At 45.7% G+C, this 19,910-nt stretch overlaps 1 protein-coding gene across 6 annotated transcripts in view; it reads right to left on the reverse strand.

Moving 5' to 3' along the window:
* LOC147632739 (Pseudouridine synthase family protein) overlaps positions 1-19,910 on the reverse strand; it is a 122,686-nt gene that overhangs the window by 28,789 nt on the left and 73,987 nt on the right. For 5 of the 6 annotated variants that reach the window (XR_015267231.1, XM_086807584.1, XM_086807582.1 and 2 more), the window contains exons 7-13: positions 17,748-17,793; positions 15,938-16,048; positions 15,659-15,785; positions 15,346-15,445; positions 7,651-7,711; positions 7,446-7,576; positions 1,683-1,800 (exon numbers count right to left, since the gene is read on the reverse strand). Coding sequence is in view for 5 of the 6 variants with exons in the window: in XM_086807584.1 (XP_086663710.1) it covers positions 1,683-1,800; positions 7,446-7,576; positions 7,651-7,711; positions 15,346-15,445; positions 15,659-15,785; positions 15,938-16,048; positions 17,748-17,793 (694 nt within the window). In the remaining variant the exon portion in view is untranslated. The remainder of the gene's footprint in view (positions 1-1,682; positions 1,801-7,445; positions 7,577-7,650; positions 7,712-15,345; positions 15,446-15,658; positions 15,786-15,937; positions 16,049-17,747; positions 17,794-19,910) is intronic. The other variant, XM_086807585.1, reaches the window with a different exon arrangement.

The raw sequence follows: 19,910 nt of genomic DNA on the forward strand, positions 1-19,910 counted from the left end.
GTACTGGATGCTCTATTAGCCAAGGAAGACCCAAAGCTCTGATTTCGGTGGGTATGAAAGAACCTCAGGTTGCCTAGTGCTGTTACGTCCCAAGGCCAGAGGCCAGTTTACAGGTGTAACTTTAGGTTAGGTTAGCCTCGCATGACTAGCACGTGCGAGAACACCTGAGGAGTGTGTCCAGGTGGTATGGGATACCACAGCTTACTCTACGTGGATCCATGTCTCTAGGCACCTCTAGACCCTAAGGTTGGGCAGTGAGCTAGATGCCAGATTCTTTATGAGCTTTTGTTGAAGCTAACCACAGGTGTTTTATAGATTGAGGACCTAGCACAACCTGCAAAGAGATAATGATCCTGAAGCACAAGGATGCCAGTCTCACCACTGACTAGGGCTCTCTCCAGCTCTTTCTCATCGAAACTCAAACTTCCAGCCTTGGTGATTGGTGTTTCCCAAGACCACATATTCCAAGTGACAATGCACATGGTTAGAGAAAGAGGTTATGGGTTATGCTGTGGTGTGCAAGTGTGAAATTCCCGAAGATGGCAAAGTGTGGAATACCTCTTGGTGGGAACGTCTTAAGTGCAGGCACCCCCATGGTCACTCATCTGCACATGCAGGTGAGCGGTGGCAACGGATAATTTCGACCGAAGCACTAACCAGAGCATCAACATCAAATGGACTCGGTGCACCCTGGCCACATGGAATGCAGTACTCCCGGTTAAGAGATACCTTCCAATTTGTATACAAATAGGGCAGTCCCAGGACTTCCAAAGGTTGTTGGTTGTTGATTGTTAGTGGTACCTGTGTACTAAGTCTGTTGTATCATACTTCCATAAGGAGAAGTTCGGGTGTTCCGATGTACCCTTGTGTGTTCTATCATGCATTGACTAGAGTGTTATTAAGTGGCATTTCTCAGTGTGTAGTTAAGGTTAAGTGGTGTTCCACACCAATGGGGTGTTCCTCTGGATTGTTGTGTGTGATCACACTTCGATAAGGATTGTTGATTGTTAGTGGTACCTCCGTGTACTCATGGTTCAGCAAGTCTGTTGTATCACAGTTCCATAAGAGGAGGAGTTCAGGTGTTCCGATGTACTCGTGTGTTCTATTGTGCATTGACTAGAGTGTTATTAAGTGGCATTTCTCAGTGTGTAGTTAAGGTTAAGTGGTGTTCCACGCCAATGGGGTGTTCCTCTGGATTGTTGTGTGTGACTAGTGAAGAGAGGCAGATTAGTCATGTGTCTCTCTAAAACCAGCTCTCTTGCAAAAGTATTCCCAGCACAGAGGAATAGAAACTTTGGCAACTCTGGATTGGGAAAAGTTCCGTGCATGTGCCCCTGGTGTTTTTACCTTGATGCATCCGTTTTCTTAGGGTGTCTGATTGCAACATTTGTCTTACATTTAACAAAATTTGAAGTATTACAAGCCAAGCAGATGGACCACGTCAATAGAAGAGATCTCCTAAGATAGCTCTTTCCATAACAATTCAATACAAAATCTATAATTTCAAAAATGTGTTCTATAATTTAACTCTTCTATAATTTCAAAAAATTTATCTTTGTAATCTGCATCAAACATGTGAAGATGAGAAACAAAAAAAAAAGAGAGAAATCTAGGCCTCCATGCTCTATGACAAGATAACAGAAACATTGCAATGCTGCACTCAAGCAGAGTTGGAGATTTACGGAAGGACTCTCGTGTTTTTGCCCAACCATTAACAAAACTGCAACCATACATCGCACTTGATGCCATAAAAATGCGGTCCCCTTCACCTGAAACATCCAAAGCTCGAACCCATCCCATCTGGATACCACATCCACAGGTCCATTATCAGTCGATGAGGTGACAAACCAAGCAATAGAGTAGATGCTATAACCACAGCCAAAACCTTTCTTTTCACAACTTACTCTAGCAAACATCCCCATAAGCTGGTAGCTTCTTAAGAACCAACATTTTCACAAGATCAAACTGGTTGCTCAAATCTGGCTCAAAAGAATAACAGGATATATCTTGGAGAAGCTTAGATCTTAAGTTGTGCACAGTGCCTCGATCTAAAGCTTTCTTCTTTCATGAAGGAAGAATAGAAGAATACAACTCAGGGTTTGAAACTTTAGAGGCTTATTATAAATGCACACGTATGATTTAACTGTTGAGAGTGCATCCACCCCCCGAGATGAAAAAGCTCCAAGTAATCAAACCCAAGGTCTTCATCACTTCCTGAATGATCCCGCCAAAACTTTCATAAACCTCCCCTATACATGAGGCCTTATCAATATTGGCGATAGAGTTAGCTTCCTAGCCCTTAGCGCCTAGTGAAATATTGGCCATTGCATTAAAACTCTATTCATTCATTGTTTGCTTATTTTTGACAATGTAAGAAAAACTTAAATATTTGAACTGAATAACCATAAGAATTTAAAAGGACCTCTCTTGATTAATCATAGCCTTATTCATACACCAAGATTTATTAGAGATAACATGAAGAGAGGAGTGGAGATGAAAAAGGAGGCGTGTAAGGAGGACAGAAGCTGAAGGGCAAGCACTACAGGCCAGCAAAAGGGCCACAGGCCGTAGGAGGGCTAGGGCTGCCAGCAAAAGAGGGGGCCACTGGCAAGGTGCCCTCTCTAGTCAGGGTGTTCATGGTTCGATGGAATACCCATGGGAGAAACTCAAGAGCTTGTCTCTCACCCAAACCCTTGAGCAAATAATAATGAATAAAGAATATGCTAATCTAAGAAAATGAGAGGAGAGAGGAAGAGGGTAACAAGAGGGAAAGGAACCTAATCTAAAAGGGAAAGGAAAAGCAACACATCACTCTTACCACTCACCACACTCTCCTCCACACAGGCTCAGGGCTCAACCGCATGTCTCTCACACATGGAGAGCTTATGTACAAGCAAGCCATGCCCAAGACAACACATCCATGAGCAAGAAGACTCAACTCAACCCTAAGCAAGCCCTAAATGGAGATACCTCAACCTCTAAGATGAGAGAGGGGAGCACAAGACTAAGACTACTCAAACGGGAAGAACACAAGATGGACTCCACAACTTGGGCTAGAGGGAAATGAGATCTCCCTTACCCATGGTTTCTATATATAGTAAAAAGTAGGGCCATCCTCAATAAGAGAAAGAGGCCGAGGATATGTGAGATAAGAGGGGCTTCTCCCAAGACTCAAGATGTTCGCTACAAGGCTCGTTGGCGAGGCAATAGGGAATATGTGGAGCTCCTCGTGATGCACCATGATGTGGTCCAAGTGCTGCGGGTAATGGATAAAACCCGTGTGACCTCAGGCGATGGGGCAATTCAAGGGTCAAAACAAAGTAAGTTGAAGAGACACTAATAAAACCTGTGCAATCTCGGATGATGGGGTAATGCAAAGGGTCAAAACAAAGTAAGTTGGTGTGACGATGTGCGTGGAAAAAATCCACGTGACCCTGAAGCAATAAAAAGTATGCCAAAAGCCATGGAATGTCATAAAATGCAGGATATGTTAGCACATCATCTCATAGTGAGATGAACATGGCTCGTCCGTCACGACATTAGCGAAATCCTCCCAAGCGTCCTCAAGGAATGCAAAAACACCCCACCAATCCTCATACCATCTAAGAATGTGCATGAAACTCATAGCGTGGGAATGCTTGCATGGTGGTGGGATGGTGTTGAGAATGCACTAACGAATGTGCCATGATCCTAAAAGATATGCATGCAGTGAATCAAGGCATAAAAGTAAACTCATCTTTGCTTTTTTTTGGAGTTAGATTTTTTTGTTTATTTTTTCTCTTTTGATATTTTTTGTTTGGTTACTTATGATTCCTTTTTTTTTTTTGGGAAAATAAAAAAAGAGATGCAAGGGAGGGAGGGGGGGTAGTAAAAAGGAGGAGAATAAACACAAAAAGTGTTATTGAGATAGAGAATAAACACAAAAAGTAAAACTTAGTTTAAAAAAGTTAAGAGGGGAAAGGGGGAAGGGAGGTTAGTGGTTGGTGGAGGACGATTGGGAAGGCAGGTCACCTGAGGAGTAGGTTGGCAAAGGAGAGGTGTAGCAGTGTGGAAGGTTGGCAGAATGATAAGGGAAGCGGGTGGCATAATGGACAGGGTTAAAGGTTATCGAGGCAGGGTGAGGGGGTTGTTGCTGATGAAGTTGACGGAATTACTTCAAATAGTAAGTCTTTATCTTCATGTCCTCCCTTTTCGGAGAACAAGCAGTACCTCATCTTTGAGCATTCCTAAACGGTGTGTCCCAGTGACTCGCATATGGCACACCCCGACGCCTTCTTGGCTTCTTCTTGTGTCTTCTGTTCCTCTCTCTCCTTTCTGATTTGGAGCAGAGTGCTTTCCTCACTCTGAGATTTCTGGCTCACTTTGAGTGCCTCTTGCTCTCGCTTTAGCTGAGCCACCCGGCTATCTAGTGGTACCGCCATTGGATATGCGTAGCCCACAACACGCTCAAACATGAGACGTGTATTTTCTAGTTGGGAGGCTAGCTCTTGGAATTCCAACAAGGTGGATGGTGGGAGCCAACTCTCCCGAATCTTCTATTTGGTGATCTTGTGTCTGTTGACGCACCATGAAGTCCCCAGGGTAAGTCGGTAGGTAAGCCACCAGCACTGTGGTCCATGTCATAAGTTTTGACACACTCTCCCTTGGTAGTAGTCGCAACTTCCCTAACTCCTAGAGAAGGCAGTTCTCATAGTTACCATGACGAAAGGTGCAGAGGAAGGTGTTCTTCAGGGTGGCCAAGTCTGCAAAGTGGTCAGCTCGAAACTGACTGAACCACTTGTCTGCAGAGCCTTCTAGAGTGGACGGAAAGAGTACCAAGAAGGCATCCTCCCGCTCAAGGCCTCGGCTCTTGCACACAGAGATGAACCGCTGGATGTGGTCATCTACATCTTCAATGGTGGATCCTTTGAAGGTAGCAAGCTTGACATTCGCTTGCTCCAACACTGTGTGGAAAGGGGTTCCGTGCGAGGAGTGGCTGGACCAGGATGGTTGGCTGGGCCAGGAGGGTTGACTAGGCCTCCAACATTGTTACTAAAGGTGGGATTACCAAGGTTGGCTGCCATAAGGAAGGGTGGAAGGGTGTCCCTACATGGTACGTAAATGAATCTCTTTCGACTATAGCAGCGTATTGAGAGAGGACTCTTGGATGGGCTGACCGAACTACCATGGGAGCATGTATTGGGCATACAAAGGACACAGAGATAAGAGGTGAGCTAACTAGACTCCAAGTTTCGAGAGCCCCACCGGGCATGCCAAATTTTAGTACCTGTAGCAAGGTTGGGTGCCCGAACACTAAAGTGGTGGTTCTCCTTTGGACAGTATGTTTAGAGTCCTCGGTGCTCATAGCACAACGCACACATGAATAGACATGTTAGAATGAAGCAAAACACAAATGACAAGATTGGCAAGGGTGACGAGAATACGAATAACACTTGTATTACTCCAAGACACTGTTACATGCCCTTTATTGTATCGTGTGCACCCAGTACTGGTCGCAGTGAGTAGGACGACACGCAAGCTGAAATACACAAGTGACTATAGCACTCAAGGTTAAAGGATAGGGTGTAGTACGAAGTATGAAGCATGAAGGATATCCTCAAGGATGAGTTGAGGGACCATTTAAACAATTCTTGCAAGACATGGTAGAGTTAGTGGAGTCAGCGGCATCTCCTATCTCTAGTAGATGCCATCAGAGTGACAGGCCTCTCCTATCTCTGGTAGATGCTCGCTTGCAGTGCCTTCAATGCAAGTGCGTGCACCTCTCATGTATCCGTTGGTGGTGCGCCTCTGTTACTCGATAGTCCACCGAATGCTCCGGGACGGTTCCTCTAGGGTTGATCCACTATGGCGGTGTGGTGGTGTGATGATGTGGCAGTGTGACGGCTTGAGATAGTCCGGCGCAAACAATACAGTGTGGAAACCCTTGGTGGCTACATGCTGAAAAGGATCAACTGATCCTGGAGGTGGCAGTGCATTTGCCTAATCTGGTGCTACAACACTATAGCTCCGCCCAGTACCTCACGTTCTCATTCGAGTTCATCCTTTCCGGCTACAATTTTGTGTTCACCCACAACAATGGGAAGCCACTCCAATGTCTAAAGGAGGTGCAACACTTCTATATGGTGAGGTCATCGTGAAGATAATTTGAAGATCCTCTCATCCATACACCTATCATTCACATTGCATAGCTTCCAAGGACAGAATCAGATCTAGGCAGGGGAGGGTTGTTAACTCTTTTCCGTACATCCGAAATTCCCGCCTCTAGCCTAGGATTTATTCATATTATGTATGGTCGTGGGCCAATGATGTATCAAAAGCCAACCATAAGCCTTGTATATATGGGTAGAGATGGGCAATGGAAACCTACTTAAGTTGGGCGGCCGGCCAAAGCCCGGGGGAGGGGGGAGCCGGGGGTGTTGTACTTGTGGGGTTGGTTCCTTGCTCTCTATCTTTAAAACTCTTCTGTGTCTTCTGTTTGCCACTTTTTTTCACTTTCTTTTCTTGCAGTCCCTCCAAGAAAAGAAATGGAGAAGATATGTAGCCAAGCTATGGTGTAGGGAAAGGAGGGAAAGGGGTCAACAAGGAAGTACAAATGCTAAGGGGAAAGAATCCTGCCCGGAGAGGGGGGGGGGGGGGGGGGGGGGTTTGGGGGACTAGGAGCTGGGGGTGTTGTACTTGTGGGGTTGGTTCCTTGCTCTCTATCTTTAAAACTCTTCTATGTCTTCTTTTTTTTTTCACTTTCTTTTCTTGGAGGCCCTCCTTTTTCTTTCACCCTCCAAAGCTAAATCATTATCCTGACCGCATCTGGTTCCACATCTTATGAGGACTTTATGGAAGCTGCACTGATTTTCCAGACTAAGGCTACCGTCAACCACATCCTTTTCAAGGTAGGGTTTCAACTCACCCCCCTTCCCTCAACCATATCCACAAGAGGGTAGAGGTGGCAGGCTCTTTTAAACGTCTTCCTCTACCCCGTCTTTTGGAAGAAGGGGTTGAGGTCATACAACCTTAATGAATTTCCCAGAATTCCTTATGTGGCACCAGCTTGTTTGCCCATTTAAACCACTTTTGTTATTTTGGTCCTCATTTGAAATACAAATTCAAAAAAAATTACTACCAAGCCATCCACACCTAATCATTGCTTCTAAACAAATGGATTGAATGCATGAATGCATGTCTTGCTTGTCAAAAATATATGTGAACATAATAATGCTACGCCTAAATAGGATAATGCTGCATCTCTTTTCATCTAACTTCCTTCAGCTAGTGTTCAAGCTTCAGTCTACCTTCAACCGTTTCAACTATGAGCTACATAATTTTGCCACTCCTTGCATAGATCCTCTTACCAACACCATGTTGGTCTCCTTTAGTTAGACACAACCACAAATAAGCATAACATGTCACATAAGAAAAAGGAAAAAGTAGGCAAACAAGAGACGACTCACCTATCCAGGCAAGGAACAATGTCAAATGACAGGATTTCACGCCTAAAATTATGGACATTATCGGCATCCATTTTGCAAAAGTTTCGGAAGTCATGCTCCCCCTTAAACTTGCTAGCAGCAATTCTCATTGCCTGTAAAGAAGAACTTGTAAAGGCTCCTCATTTGCATGTTATAAGAACTCTAGAGCAAATAAACTTCAATGTACCTCGATGTCAATGCCATCATTTATAAAAAAATAAATGTATTCCCTCGACAAACAACTGAACCTGAGAGAGAGAAGTACAACTGATGAGTGACTGAAAAACAAATTTTCTTATCTCCAACGTATTTAATAATGTGGAAAATAAAGACAGATAAATCATAAGAAGCACTAAAAGACTCTCTCTCTCTCTCTCTCTCTCTCTCTCTCTCTCTCTCTCTCTTTCTGCCCTAACATTGGTACTGGCTGAGGCAGCATCATAGGATAATGATCTGCTATCTGGATGTATACACAGGTCTGTTTTCATTTCCTTTTCAGTTCTTCCATGGCTCAGTATATCCATGATCCCATTGTATTACTTCCACAGGCCTTAATATAACCCTCTCTCTCTCTCTCTCTCTCTCTCTCTCTCTCTCTCTCTCTACATGGACATTATTGTATCACTTTGGTCTCATAGGCCCATTGGGTCTTTAGTAGACGCTTAATATATCTTTCTTTCTTTCTTTCTTTCTTATATATACCTTCTTGAGACACAGGCCCCAACCACCCCGCCCCCTCCCTCGGCAGCCAACCATCACCAGTTTCTTCCGGACCCAGGAGGTGGAGGACACCGACATAGTGGATCTTGTGGACCCTCCACGAGTTGCTCTGGACCTACCTCGCCCGAGAGGAGTTACCTCGGACCGAGCCTCTGCACTCCAGCATGCCCGACGCCCTCAACCCCCCTGTCGGCCACAATCACCTCATCAGCTCTTCCAGATCCAGGACATGCTCCACCGCCATCGAGCTACCTTTCCACGTGACATAGCTGAGGGAGACCTCTCGGCCATACTCGTCAACCCCATGCTTGACATTTTGGAGAGTGGTATACCATCTACTCGGAGCTGATGTTGCTCCCATGTTTTTCTGTTTTTAGTATTCCATGACAAGTTTCCATGGACAGTTTTGTATCACCCCAATGAGATAGCTATATTTATGTTTTCATTCTGTCATAGTTGCCAGGCGTTTCATGAAACGTGTTTCATAAATGTTTCATTCATTTTCCAGAAGTTTCAAAAACGTTTCATACAAACAGGGGGGGGGTACAGGCCTCAAAATTTATATAGAGGTTTATAATACGTTAAAAATATGTTGCCTTCCTTGCAAAACAATATTAAACATGCATCATTTACACATTAAAACATGTTTACAAGCTAAAACTAAAGAATTTGGGTGACCCAGTTACAGTGAGCACCCAACTGAGTCACTGACCAGTTGGCATAAATAAACTGGCAACATCAAGAATCAAGATCTGGATTTCATCATCAATAATGGCAACTACTCAATAATGGCACTCAAAGTGATCACAAAAAGTTTGAATCCTAAGCTGATACAAAAAAAAAGTAAACTGAAGTCTGAAATACACAAAGTAAAGCATGCTGAAGCCTGATAGATGCAATCATGCATGAATGATGACAAATAGTAAACTAGAGGAGCTGATTTGTGCATGGCAGGAGCTCCTTCAATCAGTTTCCTAGTCGCCCATAGACGTTTTTTTTCTTCGAAAAACGTGCTCTCTAGATAGAAAACATTGAAAAACGTAGGTTTTCCCATGCAGCATGAAAGAAATGTGTTTCATTCCAATGAAACGTTTCGTTTCGTTCAGATGGAATGAAACGCGTTTCATTATCCTGTTTTATTTTCCATTCCATGATGAGATATGCCATGGACATTATTGTACCACTTTGGTCTCATAGGCCCATTGGGTCTTTAGTAGACGCTTAATATATCTTTCTTTCTTTCTTTCTCTCTCTCTAGGCAAGCCAGCGGCTGCAGCACAGAAGGCGCACAGGGCTGAGCAGGCTTTCTCTCTCGTGGAAGGTGGCAGATTATAGGAGAAACAAGGGGGGGCATTGCTGAACAGAGATAGCCGACCAGTTTAATCTCTTTCTCTGATTGAGATTGACCGATATAGAGGTATACCAGCTGAGGCCAGGATATGTCGAGTATGCCATGGGGAGCCAGATACAGAGCTGCATTATATATGCCATTGTACTGCATACTATGAGATACGTGGTTGTTTCCACTGTTTATTCACAGAGGGTTTTGGACCACTTTCCAGAGTCATGGGGTACCAAGACCAGAGGTGTTTGGGATTGTTCTTGCTTGAGCTGCGGAGATATAGAGATAGCCTGCTTAGGCGCACAGAGAGCCAGACTCAGAGGCACATTACAGACTTCTTTAGTCCAGCCATCACTGCGCCAGATGGACCACAGCAGCAGCAGGACATGGATACCGCCCACACCAGCGGTACACTGATTGATCGTGCGATTGAGCTTGGGTGGTCCAGACGCCCACGACTACGGAGGAGGGCATCCCAGCATAGACGGAGGTTGCAGTGGCGGATTCGGATTATTCTTGCGAGACATGCGGGACACCCAGTCAGGGTGCTGACCACAAAGGATATTGAGGAGATCCGCCAACGTCCGATGCGGCACATATTATGAGATGGAGGCACCTCCATAGTGTACCCCCCCCGTCCCCCATGATATTGTATCCCCTCACTGTACTCCACTCACCTCCATAGCGTCCCCCCCCCCCCCCCCCCCCCCCTCACTATATTCACACCCTATGAGAGTTTTTGTTTACCTTCCAGTTCCAGTTTCATTTTCTAGGTGCCAGTGGTATCAACTTTATTTTTCATTTTCTGGTTTTTTATCTAGACATTGTATCAGATCCACCATGATGTAACTTTTTGGTCTCAAAGGTCATTATGGCCTTTTGAAGATGTTAATATAACATTTCATTTCATTTCATTTCTCTCTCCCCCTTGCAAACAGTCAGGCACAGGAGGTGCAATCGGGCAGAACTCTCTCTCTCTCTCCGCATTGAATTCTCTCTCACGCTCTTGTGAAGGGTGCGGCATGAGAGACAGAGGCACACAAGCAACTGGCTGATCCTCTCCTTGGGCACACAGTCGGGCTGCAGCATACGTGGGTGGTTTTTCTTTGAAAAAGCTGGTCGGCTGGGCACACAGGACAGAAACGATCTTCTCTCTCTTCGGCGACAGGTCTGGACTGCACGTGGTAAGACTTTTTGGTGTGAGAAGGCTGGCGGGCCTGACCTGTGCGCCTGCTCTATGCACACCCACCTGCACGCCTCTCTGTTGTACTCTGTGCGCAGCCAGTTCACCCTTGCTCAGCCTTTTCCCACGCACCCTTGCTCAGACCCCCAAGGCAGCAACTAGTAGGGGAAAACATGTCTCATCCCTTGGAGGGGGAACAGGATGGTGAGACAACCTTTCACACCCCCACGAAGGCACCAAATGCCTACCGCAGGAGACAAAGGGAAGGAATCATGTTCCCTGGCTCACGAAGGATTACGAAGATGGCCCGATGAGATGAGGCCCTTTATGAGGAGCTACAGCTTCACATAAGGACAGAGATGAACACCATGCGATAGGAGCTTGAAAAGGAATGGACCAAGCAGATGCATGCCCAAAGGAAAGCGATATACGAAACGCTGAAGGAAGAGATATATGTCCAATTGAAGGGAGAAATGCAAGCCCAAGTACGGGTTGAGATGGAATTAGCCCAAGCCTTGATGCACACGGAAATGAAAAAAGAGATGCAAAAATGGAAGGATGACATGCTCCAAGAGATTGGCACAACAGTTGCAGCGTACCAAGGCACTTTGAAGACATGTATGGCTGACCGTGAAAAAGACATCACAGAAATGCAAAACACTTTGGAATCATGTAAGGCAAAAGTGGCTGCAGGTGAGAAGGAAATGCATTCATGGGCTGAAATTGCCAGTGCCACAAAGAAACAAATTGAGGAAGTCAACCCATGGATTGAAGTAGTAAAAAAACAGAAGGATACACCAGTCAATAAAGTAGAGGTGATGAATGCTACATTGGAAGAGGAAGCCAAGAGACGGGCACGTGCCTTACATGTACGTGTAGTTGGGTGGGAAGATAAGGGAAATCCCCAAGAGGATGCAAAAGCTCTTGCAACAAAAATTGGAGCCACTGATGTACCCATTACCGGAACATGGCGAGTAGGCAGAGATGAAACCAGGGCGAAGATATTGATCATCAGGTTTGGTGACTTGGAGAAGAAGAAGGCCTTCCTCTCCAAAAGGATGGCCCTTAAGGGGGAAAAGATTTATTTGGATGAGGATCTTACACCGGCACAGATAGCACACCAGAAGGAACACATGCCGCGTGTGCTTGAGGCAAGGAAAGAGGGGAAATGGGCGGTATACAGAGATGGCCAAGTTATCATTACGGAGAGGAGGCCCGCTTGATGGTGTGCGGCCTATGAGACCTTGCAATTCACGGTGTGGAATTGCAACGGAGCCCTTGGAACAGATGCAAGATACTTTGAGGATACTTTCAGACACAGTGATATTGCTATGTATACGGAGACCCATCAGTGCACAAACAAGAGGCTTCCTGACGTCCGGGGTTATAGATGGGAATCAGTTTTCCGCCCTCAGCCACGCACAGTGGGAGGTACCAGAGGATTTGGAGGAGTGGCAATACTTTACAGGGAGGAGCTTCGTGACAAAATACATGTGGTACATAGAGATGCAGATGCGAGGTACATGTGGGTCCGAATATGCAGAGGGGGGCTCCGCGAGCTATATGTGGCGGTATGCTACTTTCGCCCAGCCCACTCCAGGTTTGCACCATAAGGAGAGTTGCCCTATATACCACTATATGATGATATCATGAGGTTTGCCAGCATGGGAGACATAGTACTATTGGGAGACTTTAATGCACGTACAGGCACAGAGGAGACAGAGTTGTATGATACTCAAGAGGCTATGTACCGGGAGATCACGACAGAGGATGTAGGGTTGCAGAGATCAGCACAAGATGAGGGGGAGATTACAGATTATGGTGGCAGGCATTTTCTCACACTCGGGAGTGCACATGGGTTGGTCATATACAATGGCTTATCGAGATGGCAAGGATCAGATGCTCTCACACACTGGAACTCTAAAGGGGGAGCGAGCACAGTGGACTACTTGATGGGATCTCCTTCATTGATACCTGATGTGCGGGGTTTCACGATTTCCAGTAGGCCCATTGGCATAGCAGCCGATCATGCATACCTGAGTTTCACACTAGTAGGTAGATCCCCGAGAGATGGGCCAGCCACTCATCTACCTAGGTACTCGAGATATCAGTTTACACGTGAGACAGTTGGGGTTTATCGAGATCCAGTATCTGATGGCTTGTTCGCTTTAGACCCGCATAGCCCTCTAGACGAGATTGGCAGGTGTACTACATACATCCGCCTCATATGCGTTTCCCTGCACTATGATCCCTTCCACCCACCCCCGCAGCACTCCCCCACAGAACAGTTGGTATGATGATGAGTGTCGTGAGACACGAGCACAGCTACAGCGTGAGATTGCCATTGGGTCTCACACGCATAGACAGGCCAGGATGATCTTTTGGCACCTTGTGCGGAGGAAGAAACGAGCCTATCTGGCTAAGCTAGAGGAGGAGATCTACCAACTCTTCCTGGGGAAGGACAACAAGAGGGCATGGAAGATGTTTCAGGAGAGAGCCTGGTACTCCGATTACTACACCTGAGGCATGGCATACTTATGCTAGAGAGCTATATGATGCACCAGGATAGCCCCTCACCCACCCTCCACTGGGAGCTAGACCGACTAGCAGCACCTTTTTTACTATGCGGATGGTGCTAGATGCGATAGACAGGTTACAGAATGGAAAGGCACAGGATCATGATGGGCTAGTTGGAGAGCACTTCTCATATGCACGAGACACTTTGGCTCCGCTCATCGTACATGTGTTTAATCGTGCCATTTGTGAGGGTTTCCCGACAAGCTGGACAGAGCATATCATTGTACCACTCTTTAAGAGTGGGGACCCCATGGTACCAGGCAACTACAGGACGATCATGATTGGTCATTACTTGGCCAAATTATATGGCTCTATATTGGAGTCGGAGTTGAGCCGATGGGCAGAGAGGCATGGTCATCGAGCACATGGACAGGCTGGCTTCAAGAGAGGATTTACTACCTTGGATCACATACTGACACTTCGGGCACTTATTGAAGAGGGCAGGGCACAGAAGAGAAGGATATACTGCTGCTTTGTGGACTTCCCCAAAGCCTTCGATATCGTACCACGTGCCAGGCTTATGCACAGATTGCATGACATTGAGGTACCCGAGGATATGCAGTGGGGGATATATGCTTTGTATGAGTCTGTGTGACAGGCAGAGTCTGAGCTCCACGCGGACTATCTGATAGGGTGACCAGCACGATAGGGGTGAAGCAGGGATGCCCGTTATCGCCCACCCTCTTTGGACTGTACATTGATGCGGTCTCTGATTATGTAGACAGATTGGGAGGCCCAGGGGCATGCCTGGCAGGGGTGTTGACACCCATCTTGTTATATGCTGATGATATTGTTCTAATCTCAAACTCTCCGGAGGGATTACAGAGACACCTGGATGCATTACAGGCTTTCTGTGCGGATAGAGATCTGACAATGAACCTTGGAAAAACCAAGGTTATGGTGTTTAACACCACACAGGCATGGGTGACGAGATCAGAGCCTCAGTTTACTTTCTGAGGGGAGCCGGTAGAGTACGTCAGGTCATATGTCTACTTGGGAGTTACTTTCATAGGACCGCGTTTCTCCCTGAAGGAGGCAGCAGCAGCTAGATTAGCTCGAGGGCATGCAGCCTTGGGGGCACTTGAGAGGCAGTGTGCACACATACAATTTCGGGAGCCACGCACCAAATTGTGGCTATTTGATACGCTTGTCACACCGACCCTCCTGTACGGAGCTCCAATTTGGGGGCCCAGTATACATCACAGATCTCAGAGAGGGATAGATGAGGGATGGAGGCAAATGGAGAGACCACTGATTATGATGATTGCCCGCATGATTCGGAGCAAATCATCAGTACCACATGAGATTGTTCGGGCTGAGCTGGGTGCCCCACCAGTGGTAACCGAGGCCCTATTCCAGGCAGTTACCTTTTTACAGCGGCTATGGGAGCTCCCTCAGCAGAGGTACTCCCGATTGGCATTGACCTCATCCATACAGTTGGCAGAGGCTATGGGAGCTCCCTCAGCAGAGATACTCCCGATTGGCATTGACCTCATCCATACAGTTGGCAGAGGATGGAGATACTCATTGTTGGTACGCTCAAATGAGATCATGGTTTGACCTACATGGTTTGCGAATAGAGGCACTACCACCCTTTCAGTACAGTCTGGATTGTCCATTTTTGGATCTCACCCGCTCAGAGCAAAACCGCGTGATCAGGCCTCGGATAGGTACTATTGAATGAACTTTTGATGCTCTGAAGACACCATCGGATAGGTACCTCCGATGCTCTGAAGACACCATTGAATGAACTTTTGACGCTCCTCTGCAATGAATAGAGGTGGTGAGCCCACTTGGCACTACAGACCACCTGTGTGGTTATTCCCTCCCCATTCCCCTGTATGAGATAGCCTTCTCTTCATAGAGCGGTCAGCTGGAGGAGAAGTGCATCTTTCTCCGCCTCTTGTTCTTTGATCCTCACCCGTACATGGAGGCGATTTTGTATCTAGCCCTTTGTAGTTGTATTTGGCCCTTCATGGCTGGTTTTTGTTAACTAAAATAAGGATCTTTTTCCCGGAAAAAAAATAAAAAACAAAACTAGTTGGTATTGGAAGGCATACCTAGCATGAAAGTTATAAGGAACATAACACCACCCAAGGATGCGGATATCCGAAGGCAAAGCACGATTCAGTACTCCAACATAATCTATTTCTTCATAATCTACAGTCACAGTGGACAGAAAACTGGTCAAAGATCCCACAGACACACTCAGGTAGGGGGGTCGTGAGCTAGCCACTCTGGTCAAATACTCTACATATCGATGTTCCTGGGAATTCCTCATGTTAAGTACTGCAAGGAGGAACTTTGGGTTGACTGCATTTTTCTAGGATGTGATTTTGGTATTGTATGTCCAACTTGAAAGAAGTGTCTTACCTGGCACCTTTGAGAATTCTGATTCTTGAGAGCGGCTTGTTATTGCAGCTGCCACTCTATCCTCTCCTGGGATCAAATTGACCAGAACCGGATCCTTGTGACAAGAGCGTAAGAGTAGAGCAACCACCTGCACGCAAAATAGCCATAGCAAAAACATTACCCAATAAATATTGTGATTCTGACACCAGGACCACCATTTCTGATACAATTCAATGACAGTATAGTGATGCTGTTCAAGATAATCTACATTGAGCATCACCATAGATTCATTGACAGAACCTGGCCATTGGCTGACACGCCTTTGTCTGTCCGTCCACACCGTGTATATTTTGACCCCAATCGCCCTCCTATAATTAGCTTTGTCTTCTCCAAAGCTGCAAAGAGTTCTGACTGAACAGTTAACACAAATTATATGAGAACTTTGTATAGCACATGCCATGATGGAAAACGAAAAAGTTTAACTTTCGATTTTAGCATCAATAATTTATAAAAATTGTTATAGAAACTACAAAAAGTCTTTCCATGATCCTTCAGAACATGTAGTCCCATAACAAAGAAAGGGGTAGCTATGGTGTAAGCTATTTTGAGAAGCCTACAGTTGAGCACTTGAGGTTTCTAAGGATGAGAGACAAGAAAAGAATATTGTAATAAAGTTTTACAACGTAAGATTCCACAAGGGTCTACGAAACCAAAGTAATAAATACATCGGAAGTGTATCTACCATGCACATTGGCATGAAAACGTCTAAAAAAGTAAAGCAACTAACTAACTACTTGATAATAGAAGAGAAAGAAAAGATATATTAATGTCTTTAAAAGACCCAAAGCACCTGTGAGACCAAGGAGTAATATAATAGCTCCAAAACTGAAAACTGAAAAAGAGACTAGCTACCTATACTATAAACATGTGTTGGTGAAAAGGTCTGTACAGGTAGCCATGTGGCTTATACAATGTGCCAGCAAAGTGGTGTGGGAGGAGTGCATGCCCCATTCAATAATATTTTTTCTCACCGAGAGAAAGGATGCACCTCTACACCCTCAAAGGTTGTCTGCAACATTGACACAATGAGAAAAATCTTGTGTTTGGCACCCATCACTGAAGGCAACAAAGGAAGAAAGGAATCCTCCTTTCATGATCTAAGTTTATCTTCTTCATCATGATGTGGGTGCCTCTCCTCCATCACGAATCAGCTTCCCCTATCAATGGGCCTTGTTTTTGTGTCTCCTTGAGAACCAATTCCCTCGGGCCTCTCATGTCAATGGACCTTGCTCTATGCGTGTTTCCATAAGATTCAAGTAATGGTTGAGTGATAGTGGCATTAGGCTGAATCCTCTTGCCTTTCCCCTCAAGGAAGCAATTTCCATTTCTCATACCATTTTTCGGTCACTCAAATGAGGAAGATTTGCATGAGGTAACTGTACATATTCTTTTTTCTTGCCTCTGCATGGTTGTGTACTAGCTGTTTCTCGAAACAGTTTTTCCTTGCCTCAGCTCGTGCTAATTGTTCCTCGTGAGACCTATTCTTTTCTTGTCCTCCATCACATTATAGACACTATTAGGCTAGTGGTCCAATAAACATGGTCCTGATTCTTTGCTATCTTGCCACCTTCACATGTGAAACATGCAATCCGTAGCCTCCAAGGACCAAGCAACAAAGATTTAACTAAATACATGCCTAAAGGATGCAAAAGCACCAGAAATACATGGCAGAAACAGTAGGAAAGACTCTGTTCTCGAGTATCTAGGTGACAGTTCTACCTGCTTCTCCTGAAGGGATAACCTGGCAGCTTCCTGTAGTGATTGTACCTAAGGAGTCCTCTTTTTTGGATAACTCCTAAATCTTACATGTTTTTCTATACTTGTTCTTTGCCTTGTTTTTCTTCAGAAAAAAGAAAATACACACACAAGACTCTTCAGTAGCCTGATTATGGTTGGTTTGAGAAAATGACAGTTATTTATCTAACTATAACCGACTATTGACTGCAATGTTAGATCCATAGCCTGATTACGGTTGGCATCAAGAAAATGACAGTTATTTGTCTACCTATAACAGACTGTTGACTGCAATGTTAGATCCATTGACGCATACCTCGACTGTCCTTTGTGTGCTCGATTCTGATGCAAACCCATGAAACCTGCCATTTTCAATGACACAAACTAGAGTTTTCCATATGGTATAAGGTATAAGAAATGATGTCACAGTACACAACTAACCATACACATTTGCATTTTTTATTGTAACTATATCTTTCAAAGGTCCAAATTAGCAAGGTTAACCCTTATTTATTTCTAGAAAAAGGCAAAACTTGGCCTCAATTCTATTAGACTTCTTTGATGAAGCTCTCCATAGTCAGGATGGGAGAGATGTGCATACACAGTTCTTGCTTGGAAGACCTTTAAGAGTCTTCCGGAAGATCGGAGAGCTGCATCCATTCAGCATCTTAGGGGCTCTCGCATACGCATTGAGCAGATTGATGCAGCTATTCCGCATGACTGACTCTCTGGGACCTTTCATGGAGACTATCATCCGAGTTGGCTGGGAGTCTTTTCGAGGATAGGCATACCTTTGCAGGTCATTGCTCTCCCGGGCCAAGAGGCTACAGATTGCATCATCTACTCTATCATGCTTGGAGGGAGATTGAGGAGATGTAGCATGGAGGGATCATCCCAGATACTAGGCTTAGTCCAGCGAGGATTGTTGGTCATTCGGGGAAGCATTGGTTCATTGACCCTTCTCCTCAGATAGTGACTCATGGCTCTTGGTGTTTGTGGCTATATGGTGGTAGTCCTATTAGATATCTTCAGTGGGATCCAAGAGAGTGGGAGTGGATTGATGCTTTCGATCCATTGAAAAGCCTTCCCTTTTGCAGTTTCACGGTCTGGAATGCCAGGCTTCTTCTCACTAGACAGATGCATAAGATCCCTACTTGGCCTCATTGGGAGAGTTATGATATCTCTCCGGTGATACAGCGTAGATATTGGCATAGGCTTTGGCCTTCACACAGGAGGACCCAGATCTCTCATTTCTTTCGGATATTTTTACATGGTGGTCTCCCCACCAATCAGTGGAGATCGGTTTTCGGTGAATCACCTACCTGCCCTAGATGTGCGGCAGATTCTGAGACTGTACAACATTGTTTATGGGGGTGCAACAGCCCAACTTATGGGCAAATTAGTGGCCGTGCCATGCATGTGACTTGGGGGGTAGTTGCTTGGCTCTCCCAGTCCGGTCCACAGCTTTTTTACGAGGGCAGTGGTACAAACTTTGCTATTTTCATTCGTAGAGGTATTGCCCAGCATGGTTTATTGGAGGATGTCCCTCGCTCTTATTATTACAGCATGGCAGATCTGGAGAGCTAGATGCATGGAGGCTATTGAGGGTGTCCAGATTTTTGGGTCTCAGTGCATTAGTACTATATGGGGTGATATCATCCATACTCTCATGGCTACTTGGGCTGTATTCAGGGGTCCTCTCGTTCTATGCAGGCAAAGGGCGTTATATTTATGAGGGAGTGGGACCATGACATTTTCTTTTCCTCTAGTCCCACAGGTCTCTCATGGCATCATGATGCTCCTCAGTGGTTGAAATCACCTTACATATTGGGGTGATTCTATTCTTTTCCAGCTTACAGTCGTGATTGTTGTATGCCTTTTTCACACTTAATAGAAGTCTCTTTCTTGAAAAATAAAAATAAAAAATAAAAATCTCCTAATGTGTAGAATTGGAGCTCCTACTAGCTCCCCTTGCAGCAGCCTCCACCCCCTTTGAGCCCCTGCGGGACCCCTCATCTGCGCACTTAACCCCCCCCCCCCTTTCACCTCTACTTTGCGCACCTCCCGTTCTTCACCCTTGATTCACTCCCATCTTCGTGTTGTTCGTGCCACAATGCACCGCTCCACCAGCCCTTCTCCCACCTGTTTGTGTTTTGTCTGATCCCTGTCCTTGGCTCCCCCACCCGCCCCTTGCCTTTGTTCTCGCCGCCTTCCCTGTGCCTGCCCCCCTCGCCAGTTGTTTCAGCCTTTTTGGGCTGGTCTCAGTCCTTGCTGTCCGCCTTTTCTTCTTGCTGCTCCCAGGCTAGCTTTGTGCTCTTTTGACAGCTGATCTGTTGCCCTTTTCCTCTTCCCCCTTGGAGGACTCCATGGCAGCCGCTCCGTCTACCCCATCCGAGGTTGCCATTAGTTGTCAGCTCTCTGAAGCAGACCTCCAGCTCTTAGCTTCCTTCATGGTTTCTCTTGAAGCCACCACCCTGGT

The sequence above is a fragment of the Cibotium barometz genome, chromosome 13, assembly GCF_041138505.1.
Source record: "Cibotium barometz isolate CiBa-2024 chromosome 13, ASM4113850v1, whole genome shotgun sequence".
In the NCBI taxonomy this organism is placed as follows: Eukaryota; Viridiplantae; Streptophyta; class Polypodiopsida; order Cyatheales; family Cibotiaceae; genus Cibotium; species Cibotium barometz.